Raw genomic sequence first — 10907 nt, 5'->3', positions numbered from 1 at the left:
TCGGGATTCAGATGTTAAAAGAAAAAAAAAAAATGGTTCTTTTGTTCTCTGCTGTCACCACCTGTCTTTTTTTGTCTTCTCATTTCAGCTGTGAGCTCAGCAACGAGGCGCTCGCTCACGAGCCGCTCTGCCAGACTTGGGCTTCAGCTCTCAAAAGCCGCCAATAATCCGCTTGTGCATTTTTATTCCGGGTCCCCTCCTTGTCACCCCACCGGAGCCTTTTATAAAACAGCCGGTGCCCGACACGGTCTGCTCATTACGCATCGACGTCCGTCCGACACTAAACTGGTAAGTATAATCACTTATCTCTAGATTTTATGGAATCACTTTAGTTGCTGTGTATTTGTTTTTGCACGGACACCCGCATGTTTTCCATCCATTGTTGTCACCTTTTCCTCTTTAAACAGCAAGTAATCATAATGAAGTGTATGGAGAGATACATAATAGTTCGGGGGGTAATGTAGTATAACAAAGTCTAAAAAGAGGTTAAAAATTAGACTTGGATCAGTCAGATGGTGCAGGGACCCCTTACATAAAATGTACTCGAGTAAGAGTACTGTTACTTTAAAATAGGATTCAAGTATAAGAATTGACAAAAAAGTACAAGTGGGATGCCTTGCATCCTAAAAATAAATAAAAAAAAAAATGTATTCGTGCAGGGATTTCAGATACTATGTGATATGTCCCAGTCATATCAGCGCTTTTAATTGGCCCAAAGCTAAGCAACAGGAGAGGAGTAATTAGTATCGTTGTTTTATTGGCCGCCATTACCCACACTGTATGTCTGCACTTTTTTGAATGGTGCATTTGTTGCAAGTTATTTTGCCCCCGCCACCCCCCAAGCTACGGTAAGTTTATACCACTTAACTTCTTATGTGCTGCATGTGTTAATGCCTGACCCCCTTGCTCACACTCCTCCTTTCAGTGGGTGATAATACACATTATATTTACTTCAGCAGCGTCTTCTCCTTGGACACTTTTACCTCCACGCCCTCACTGGTTCACACTGGAGTGCATGTGTTTCTTGCGCTGTCATGTTAAGTGAAAGTTATGTCCAGTAATATGAATAGCAGTGCTCCATCATTAAATGCTCTACAGTGCTACCTCAATTTTTGAGTGGTCTGACTATACTTAGTTTATCAATGGGCACTGAAGCATGTAATCATGGTGCACAATGAGGGTTCATTCTGCAAATTCAATTTAATTGTCAATACTGATGTTTTTTTTTTTTACAGTACGATGCCATAGAACGGTGTTTACCTTACTAAAAAAAAAAAAAAAACATTACAAAAATTTTTGTTTGTGTTTTTTTTTGTGGAGCTTGAACAGATTAATGGCAATTCCATTCATTTCAATGGGAAAAGATGGCCCTCACTTTGGCCCCATAAATCTTAAAAAGGGGAGTAACGTGAGGAATTCTGTGGCCGATCCCTCGTGTGTTGACCTTTTGCCATGTTTATTCCCATTGACATGGTCTGAATGTGCTTCATGGTTGGCCAAAGCTCTCAACTATGCGGGGCCTTCATCCATCATGTTAATGCACCCGGGTATGTCCCTGTTAGTAATTGTTTAGGCAACCACTGTCAACATATAATATGTTAGAACAAAAAAGTGCATTTATTTTATTTTTTTAATCAGCATTGCATTTTGGGAGAAAAACACTGTCCAATCCAAATAACAAGCTCTGTCAACATTTTATTTCATTTTTTTACACTACTTTTATTTTCTTTTGTAAGATTTTGATATTTTTGCGCAGCCAGTAAAATGTTGTTTACTGCTTCTGCATTTTGAAAGAATTTGTTTTACATAACATAATGAATACTTTTTTTTTTTTTTTTTTAACAATGCCTTTATTGGAATCCAAACAAATATATTGAAATAATTTTTGGCTGTTTTATTTTGTACAAGTTTAACCTTGTGCGTTCACTGTGAGAGGTTCCTCTTACGTTGGCCCCGATGCAAGTAGATTAAACAGTAATAGGAGAGCCGGCGGGCGTTAATAGCTGCCGGACGACCAGCTCTAAGCCCTTTGCCGCGCGTCCTTTGGAGTAAATCAAATTAAACAAGAATGATGGGCCGTGTAATACCTCAATCTTATCCCGGGTGACATGACTCAGCCTTGGCCTCTCTTCTATTCCTAGATCATTAATGACAAATGGTCTTTCAACTTGCTGTGTTTTCAGTGTCACAATGTCTGAATTAGAAGATCATGGGTGAGTAAATTCTTTCTACAAATTCACCAAATGTATCTTCCGCTTTTAAACACATCTGCGGCTATGTATTTGCACCATTCTTTTTGATCTAGAGTGCATCAGGAGGGTAAGTCGCATCAAAAAAAAAAAAAGAAAAATTTAAATCCTCTTGTCCCAGATCATACTCATCACTTTTGACCCCTTTCTCCTCCACAGAGGAAGATGAGCAAGCAGAAGGAGGTAAGAATGTATGTGAGGATTTCTTTGTTAATGTCGACTGTTTATTTTAGGGTGTGCTGCTTTTTGAATTTCCTGTATGGTTATTCATTTTCATCCTCCGCTGTTTTGTTTAACACATTGAAGGAGAACGGCCCAAGCACAAGTGAGTATCTAGTTTGTGTCACATTCACTCTTCATTTTATTAGGCACACCTGCACATCCAATACCATAAGTCTCATACAGTGTTTGATTTCTGCTGTATTGTTATTTATTTATTTGACAATTGTTTTTACACAACTCTGGACTAGTGTTTCCCTCTCGTTATTGAGCCAAAGCATATTTTACTTTTGAAAAATAACTTGGACCAGACTGTGCAGGTGTACCTAATGAAGTGGCTCATGATGGGTTACACAGATTTTTAAAAAATACATATTTTGCAGGCCATTGGCCACACAGCTCGCTCCCCCAAAGATCCCAGAGGGCGAAAGAGTGGACTTTGATGTATGTTCCCCTCTTTTTTTTTTTTTTTTAAGTGTTGCATTAAGTGATCAAGTGGTTAACGCGTCTGCCTCGCAGTTTTGTGGTTCAGAGTCTGAGTCTAAGCTTGGGCATTCCTGCGAGGAGTAAACATGTTAACATTGAGGGGAAAAAGGTTAGAAGAATAAAAGTGCTTTTTTTTTTATGGGGGTTGCTGCAGGATATCCATAGAAAGCGAATGGAGAAAGATCTTCTGGAGCTTCAAACTCTGATTGATGTCCACTTTGAGCAGAGGAAAAAAGAGGAAGAGGAGCTCATCGGACTCAAATCAAGGATTGTAATACTTAATTTTTTTAAAATGCAGAATATAATATACACAAGCAGAATCCCCAGATAAATGTCTTTTTGTGCCTCAGGAGAGTCGCCGGGCAGAAAGAGCTGAGCAGCAGCGAGTGAGGGCGGAAAAAGAGCGCAACAGACAGTTCAGGATTGCGGTGATTAACCAGCATGAGCTTTCAACACATTGCCATATTGAAAACCTGCGGCGATTAACTCTTTTAACGGTGTCGTTCGCAGGAGGAGAGGCAGAGAAAGGAGGAGGAGGAGGCCAAGAAGAGGGCGGAAGATGAGGCCAAGAAGAAGAAAGTGCTCTCCAACATGGGAGCTCACTTTGGAGGATTCTTGGCCAAGGTCCATCGTGCTCTAGACAAACTGTTAAGGTTGCACTTTCCTAAAAAGAAGAGATCTGGGCCAATATAGAAATGTTTTTGTTCATCCTCAGTTTCTTAAGGCGCTTTGAAAGGCACTTTGAACATGTAAGCATAGTTAGGTTTAAAAAAAAAAAAAAAGTTTTCAATGGTGATTTCTGAACAATTTGTTTTCCTTATTTCTTAACTTGTGGTTGAGTCTTGGCAACAATTCTCTGGGTGACAAGTCAAGCCAGCTAGCAAGTTAAAATGCTATTGACTGCTCAATGGGTGCAGGTGGAGCAGAGGCGGGGCAAGAAGCAAACGGCGAGGGAGATCAAGAAGAAGACGCTGTCGGAGCGGAAGCAGCCGCTAGCCATTGACGACCTGAGAGAGGACGCACTCAGGTCACTTTGAAGCATAATTTTGATGTTCGCCATCATGAAGACTTTTACAAGTCTGTGTTCTTGTACTGCCGCCAACTTTTGGGCCCAGACAATTATCACTGGACGCTTATGATTTCAGATTCGCCCTCCTAGTTCTTATTAACTAACTACTTAATATAATTACAAAAAATATAACTATGGTATGGTTAAAAAAACAAAAACAAAAACCCAATAATAGATACTTTATTTTTTCAACATCATGCCACCCGTCAATCAAATTGTCTTTTAGAAGAAGAGCCGGGGAGATGTGGAAGTGCATCTACCAGCTGGAGTCTGAGAAATTTGACCTGACCGAGAAAATGAAGAGGCAAAAGTATGAAGTGAGTCCTTGCACCAAATACGAGCACCAACAAAATTTCAGTCACATTTTGAATTGTTGATTTTTATTTCCTTTGCCTACTTCAGATCACCGTCCTCCTGAACAGAATCCAACATGCTCAAAAGTTGTGAGTTGATGACACACAGAAAACCGTTTAACCGGTGGCAATATACTCAAAGATCTTCTCTTGTCTTGGAGCAGCAAAAAGGGCCACGGTAAGGGAAAGGTTGGAGGACGCTGGAAGTGAGTCGACACCCTCAAGTGAAAAAAAAAACGAAGGTGGCGATCGTCTTGTGGGAAGTAAAAAATGTAGCAAATTTGCAGTGTCACATGGAAACTGACAAGAATAAATTGTTGTGTTGCATGTTAAAAATTTGCAGGTGAATTTTTCATAGGGCACATCATACTATAGGTCCTGACCGATTAATTGGGCGGCCGATTTAAGCGATGTTAGCTCATATAAAAGTGGCAAAAATTGGCCAAATTACACTCCCACCACCCACATTAACACATTGCAGGGGGGAAAAAAACAATAACCCCAGACTGAGCGCCAGTAAGGGGACCTCAGTCTGGATTTGGGTGAAAAAAAGGGGCTGCCCGCAAAATGTCCTGTGAAATAACTAACTGACTGAGTACAAACAGCATCACTTGTCCTTGCGAGGTTCAAAAACAGCATGGAGGTCATCACTCTGTGCCTCAGAACATGGCTGGAATCCAGCTTCCAGACACATGCTGGACACTCGCTCTGCAAAACCAGCTTCTTGCTCTTTATTTAGGTCCAAAATGTACCTGATTGGGCAAAAGCAACATTTGTGAAAAGGGATGCTTCATCTTCAGTAGTACATTCAACTATGTTGTCACCATGGTAACAAGCCTTGATGATATTTAATTAAAGCTAAAAAAAACAAAAAAAACTGAAAAACTCACTTGGCCAACTCCACGATGAGCACAGCGTCTGGTGCTGCAATCTGCCGGATATTCGGGCCCAAATGGTGCGCGCAGCTTCGCAGCGTTTAACAGAAGCGGGCACAAAAACACGCTCAGCCACATACAGTGTCAGCTGGCAGCAATTCAAATGTTGGGTGGATGAATTAAAACGGATTACACTGTGCACTCCCGACCCTTCGCATTTTAATGAGGCCCAATATTTGCATTGTAATAGTAAAATATGCATTTATAAAGATCTGTGGTAGAAGGTGGAGATTTTTACTTTTACTCCCTATATTTGAAAACAGATATTTTGTAATCTTTAGTTTTGCAGAATAGGTGTATTTCTTTTTTCAACCTCTGTGGGTGATTATGTTAAAAAAAATAAAAATAAATATATGTAAAGTCAATTGTAGTTGGGATCTTGATGGACAGACATCTTGAGGACTGGTGTACAAAAATTCTCTGTCTAATGTGGGAAAAACACATCTTTTTCCCTGTTCTAATCATGAGTTTATTTAGCATCCTTTGCTAATCTGTTGACAAATTTAGAAAATCTACGGTAACATGCGTGCATTCGTGATTCAGGAGTGATACATTTAACGATGGTAGGAAATTGACCCTCTTTTGCAGTTTGAGCTGCCTTTTAGACCAATAGCCACCCCTTCTTTTGTTTTGCCTTTACGCCTTCATTATTCAGGCCTTGTATTCTTTTTTTCAGATCCAGTCACAGTGTCTTAATCTCTCATTTAAATCTCTAATCTTTATAGGAAGAAATATTAGAACCACCTTTCCGATATAATTCACTGCATTCCTTAAAATAAAATAAAAAATCAGTCTCGTGTATAAAATTTTATCGGTTCTGACAAAGTGTCCGTGGAGTGTATTTGTTGTTTGTCACCTGGCCGAGAAGTGGATGATGTCGTAGAAATGGTCATATTTCCTTTTTTCCGGCAGCTTCTGAAGGGAATCTTGAGGCAGGAAGTTGACAGAGACCCCTTTAAGACGCATCAGGTCTGAAAAAGATATGAGAAAACAACATTGGAGTCAGCACATTGGCAAACGTAACTGGCCTGAACCGCACTTTGTCTTCAATATGCAAGATGCCACTTACCGTTGACTGGGACAGAATTATGCTCAATATTTGCGTGTGGATGATCCTCCTCTGTGCTCGACTCGGGAGCAGCTGGGCATTCTTGTCTCCTGGACAGGGATTGGAATAATTCCTGCACGTTTGCAAAGGAAATGTCCTGTGCTGTCTGCAGATAGAAAAGTCCCAAGAAATGCCAAAAACAATTTGACTTGATTCTTTCTTGACACAAGTACTTCTACTTAAATGTGAGTACTTTTGCCACCTGTGCTTGTGAATAGGAAATGATGGCATGCACCTTTACCTTCATGTGTTGCCCATTGTGTGTCTTGAGCAAGCTCTGGTCTTCAGTCTCAATGCCGAAGGCCAGGTAAGGACTGGACACGATGTCACCCCAGTAACCCCTGAGAGCCCTTCTCTCCCCTGTCTGGGTGAAAACCCGAGAAGACAGCAAGCTGGGGTTGATTATTTGGTAGACGCCTTCCCTCAGTTCAAAGGCCAGGCCACTCTCCCTCCACCGGACATACTGATGCTTGTTAATGACGCCGCACTGTGGATACCGTAGAAGGAAAAAAAAGATGTGCTGGAGAGCAAAACCAGGGCAGATTAATCTGGAAAATTTACTTGCATCTATGATTTAAACGTAGTAAAAAATGTGTTGACCGGGTGGTATTGGCATTTTTAAACATCTGAAGTGGGTAAGACAACAATCCAAACACCGCTAGGAAGTTTCCATTACATTTGCATTAACACAGCTAAAATTCTTCAAAAAAAAAAAAAAGAACGTAAGGTGTGTGTTATGATTGTTTATTGGTTATTACCCCCTTCTCATGAAGCTTCATAGTAAGGTCCCAGTCAAAGCAGCCTTTTTTCGAGTCATAGCGCGTCCCAAGGTGCTTCCGGACACGGTAATCCCAGGCTTTGCAAATAGAGCCAGGAGCAATAGAAGAAGACTGCTGCATCCAGGATTTAAAAATCTTGGCCAGCTCGTCCCGTTCCTTAAACTGGACGCATTCCAACAAGTGAGCCTTTGTGGACAGGAGGTTTTTACGATAGCTCCGCTGACGTGAGCGAGCACCTTAAGAAGAGACGTGTTGAGGCAGGGGTGCACGTCTGAATCTGGGATGTCGCTGACGTGGAGCAAAAGCTGCGACGCCGCACGTTTCACCGTCTCGGCCGTCTGACTGCGGATCACGTTGTTGCCAAACACCTCCAGGAACATCTCTGTCTTCTCTAAGGATGGGGAAATGCCGCGTTAAACGCTGGGATATGCGTTTGCTAAATGTGCAAAAGGCACCCACCGTTAAGTCCCATCATTTCCTGGGGAGTCAGCGCGATGTAAAGCAGCAGCATCTGTCTGGCGATCACCTCCATGCAGTTTTCAAACAGCCATACCTAAAGTGAAGCAGAGACATTTTTGCTCCACATCATTTGCCCCCCCTTTGGGGATTGAAGACGTGAGGCTCACGTTAAGGACGTCCTCGTCCCTCAGACCGGACAAGGTCTTCAGAAGATGTCTCGGATCTCCACTGCCGGCCAGTAAAACGTTGACTTGCCCTTCATGTCTCACTGGGCCTGATGAGATGAGAGAGACCGCAAATGCCCACTATATGGACAAATGTATTGGGACACCTGGCCAGTATATCGACTAGAAGTGAAAAATTGATTTATACTGGGGTGGTATGCAGGTAGTAGTAGGACTCCCAAAAAAAGCTCTAAAACTGAACTAAAACCTATGGGTTTTTTTAAACGTGTATTATTATGTTTTATTTTCTGAGTCATTTTATGTCAATTACACATCATAAAGAAAAAACAATAATAATTTAAGATGTCACACTGGCGTTTTCCATAAGATTTTATTTCCCTTTAATTAATTCTATTTTTTAATAATTATTTTTTTACATTTTCCATCAATTAAACAGGAAAAAAAAAATCTAAAACTCATCAGTCTTGTCTTTTCCACATTACTTGATTTACCTGTTTTATTGTATTTTATTAGTTCAATCAATTGTATAATAAATTTGGGTTTTAAACTCGTCAGTGTGGCCACTTTAATGTACTTTTTTATTGTATTTTATTATTTAAATGCCACATTTTTGTTGTTGGTGGTCTTGTGCCTCTTAAAAAAAAATACTTTTTTTAAATGATACACACTCGCCAGCTTTTATTTTCACGTTCTCGCGAGAGTACATCGCAACATTCACAGGCTAGCGTTTATTTTCAAGTTCTTGCGAGAACCCGTCGCAAGTGATTTCGGATGCCCCTTTTTGTTTGTTTGCTCTTTCAAGTAAACTTGTTGTTTCTACGAACACGGTTTGACAAATTGTACGGTCATTATCACCAAGAAACACAGTAAAATATTAACCCCCAAAAAAGAGAAGTGTTTTCAAAGTTGTTTCTGGCAATTGTGCTCACCTGTGCTGATGAGGTCTCGAGCTGGACTGAAGCCCCACCAGTTGAAGCAGCCCGCACCCTCCGACGGCCGTCCGGCGCTCATTATGTCCCGGGGAGACTTCGGTGGAGGGTCGGTGATAACAGAAGCTGCGTGAACGAACCCACCCTCGCCAAAAGAACAACCGTGAGTGTGTTAGAGCGATTTTAACGCACAAATTAGCCTACAAGCCAGCGCAACTATAGTTGATCTTTCGTTGCCTGGCAACAGTTGAGTGTATTTTGTACACATGCGCAGTTTTCTTCCAAGACGTAAACATCTTTAAATGTGTATATTTTTGTCTTACAAAGCCAAGTACGACATCGTGTCATCATGTTTTCCACATTTAATAGTTAATGGTGTCCAAAAACTATCTTTGAAAATAATAGATTTATAAAACTCTTCAGAAACTATGTACAATGCAGGCTTAACACGTTTATTTCGATTTACTGCAAAGACATCGACATGATGTACATTTTTAAAAATAAAATCATTTAAGAGGCACGTCAAGAGAAAATGTTCATAGGAGATTTATTCGCAATTCAAATGAGTCAAAAATCACCATATTTATGTGTCTATATACATATAGTGTTCCAGGAAAATCACCAAACAATACTGAATCTATTGTTTTTGGAGTAGGAGTAGATCCAGGTACATCTTCATATAGAATACGAATGAATTAACTATAATCGCCATTGCAGAGTGTACAACGAATTAAAATGTGAAATATCTGTTTATTTCAGGAGTTCAATTCCAAAAATAAAACTCACGTGTTCTACAGATTGATTTAATTGTTCAGATTGATACCGTTGAAAAAGAGAAAAGTATCTACCAATTTCTATATCCTTCTCGTTTCTTAGATAATAATCTAATTGGTAAATGTTACTTGTTTTCCTTAGCCATAGGCTATAATAATCAAAATTATACATAAACAAAAATAAAATAAGACATAAAATCATCAAATCTGTACAAATGTGTGTTTCGCTGTTTGAATTTTTAAGATGAATAAAAAATGTCCACACTATGCAAATTTATAGATAGATTTGCACACAGAGCATACACACACCACATTTACATTTGTTTTAACTTGAGTGGCATACAGGTCTACACAAGGGTAAAAAAAAGAGAGGTCTGACAAATATATATTTTTAAAAAATCAATTTCAACTATACACTTGTTAAAGTGTACCACAAGAACAGCAAACAATGAAACAAAAATAAAAGTAACATAAGGATGAAGATATTACTTAATTCAAGCAAAATTATCTGCCAGTAGGATAATCAGAAAAATTTTAATCTTGGGTTGACTTGGCAAAATTTCTGTAAACAAGTAAACATAGCTTACCCACTGATGTCTTAAAACTAGTGTATTTATAGTATCCACAACTATAGAGTTATGTTTTTTCTTATTTTAAGATAAAATGAAATCAAAACCAGTAATAAACTCATAAATATCTCTGAGGGGGAAAAAAATGTTAAAAACAAGTGAAATGCTTTTACACAAAAACTGCCTTGCCTGGTAAGAAGAAATATCTATACAGTATTTAATCTTGGTTCAATTTTAGTTGTTGCAGTGAAGACAAAACAAACAAACAAAACAAAAAAACCATCAAGTTCTCCTCAGCGAGGTTTGGCTTTGACCGCTGCGTCGACTTCCTCCTCCGGCAAAAGTGTGTGCCACTGGGCTACCGGACGTCTGGGATTGGCCAGCATGTCTGACCAGTGGCGAAGGCCCACACCTGTAGCTCCGTAACCCATGAAGGTCTTACCGATGGGGTCGTTGCTGCCCAGTTTATCGTAATCGTACACTGTGATGACTACCTGCACTTTCTGAATCAGGCAACACAAAGGGTTCCATTTGTTAATTCATTAGTCTTTGACTGAGTCCGACGTAGCCCCAGACTTGACATGGGCGGGGGGGAAATAATTACATTGTAGCTCAGATATCAATTTAACGTGTTAACAAAATGTTAGTTTGCGTCCACGTAATACTAATTTGTGACCACAAATTGTGCTCTAGCAAAGTCAAATAATGCTTACCTGCCTGGCCTGGCTCTAGAGTCGGTGTCAGCCCGGGGGGCACACATATGTTCAGCCTTAAACTTGGTTGCCGGGAAAATT

At 40.0% G+C, this 10907-nt stretch overlaps 4 protein-coding genes across 6 annotated transcripts in view; 2 read left to right on the top strand and 2 right to left on the bottom strand.

Moving 5' to 3' along the window:
• The first annotated feature begins 47 nt into the window (after positions 1–47).
• On the top strand, positions 48–5486 carry LOC147129383 (troponin T, slow skeletal muscle-like). Of its 3 annotated transcripts, none has more exons than XM_086016711.1 (13): positions 48–288; positions 2184–2213; positions 2306–2319; positions 2409–2432; positions 2556–2574; positions 2852–2912; positions 3109–3225; positions 3305–3382; positions 3465–3578; positions 3872–3981; positions 4250–4340; positions 4426–4466; positions 4538–5486. In XM_086016711.1, exons 2-13 carry the CDS (start codon positions 2191–2193, stop codon positions 4584–4586), a joined length of 741 nt encoding a protein of 246 aa, XP_085872837.1. In that variant the 5' UTR covers positions 48–288; positions 2184–2190; the 3' UTR covers positions 4587–5486. The 3 variants fall into 3 exon arrangements, with proteins under 3 accessions (XP_085872837.1, XP_085872835.1, XP_085872836.1); XM_086016709.1 differs by having other exon boundaries at positions 2142–2213; XM_086016710.1 differs by having other exon boundaries at positions 2142–2213; positions 4541–5483.
• On the bottom strand, positions 4382–9011 carry dnaaf3l (dynein axonemal assembly factor 3 like). The gene is made up of 10 exons (XM_086016704.1): positions 8772–9011; positions 7825–7931; positions 7658–7751; positions 7435–7589; positions 7178–7360; positions 6661–6906; positions 6381–6525; positions 6168–6282; positions 5267–5341; positions 4382–5128 (listed from the first exon to the last, which is right to left on the bottom strand). The coding sequence occupies exons 1-10, from the start codon at positions 8851–8853 to the stop codon at positions 4984–4986; spliced, it is 1347 nt and encodes a 448-aa protein (XP_085872830.1). The 5' UTR covers positions 8854–9011; the 3' UTR covers positions 4382–4983.
• The window catches only part of LOC147129378 (receptor-type tyrosine-protein phosphatase H-like), a 21843-nt gene continuing 19510 nt past the window's right edge, over positions 8575–10907 (top strand). The window contains exon 1 of the mRNA XM_086016688.1: positions 8575–8934. The gene's annotated coding sequence lies outside the window, so the exon portion shown is untranslated. The remainder of the gene's footprint in view (positions 8935–10907) is intronic.
• Positions 9208–10907, bottom strand: part of syt5b (synaptotagmin Vb) — a 5358-nt gene continuing 3658 nt past the window's right edge. The window contains exon 9 of the mRNA XM_086016705.1: positions 9208–10616. Coding sequence (XP_085872831.1) covers positions 10407–10616 — 210 coding nt within the window. The 3' untranslated portion in view covers positions 9208–10406. The remainder of the gene's footprint in view (positions 10617–10907) is intronic.

This window comes from Filicampus tigris, chromosome 19 (assembly GCF_054856515.1).
Source record: "Filicampus tigris isolate MCC_2025a chromosome 19, RoL_Ftig_1.0, whole genome shotgun sequence".
NCBI classification, from domain to species: domain Eukaryota; kingdom Metazoa; phylum Chordata; class Actinopteri; order Syngnathiformes; family Syngnathidae; genus Filicampus; species Filicampus tigris.
This window is presented reverse-complemented; position numbering and strand designations above follow the sequence as displayed.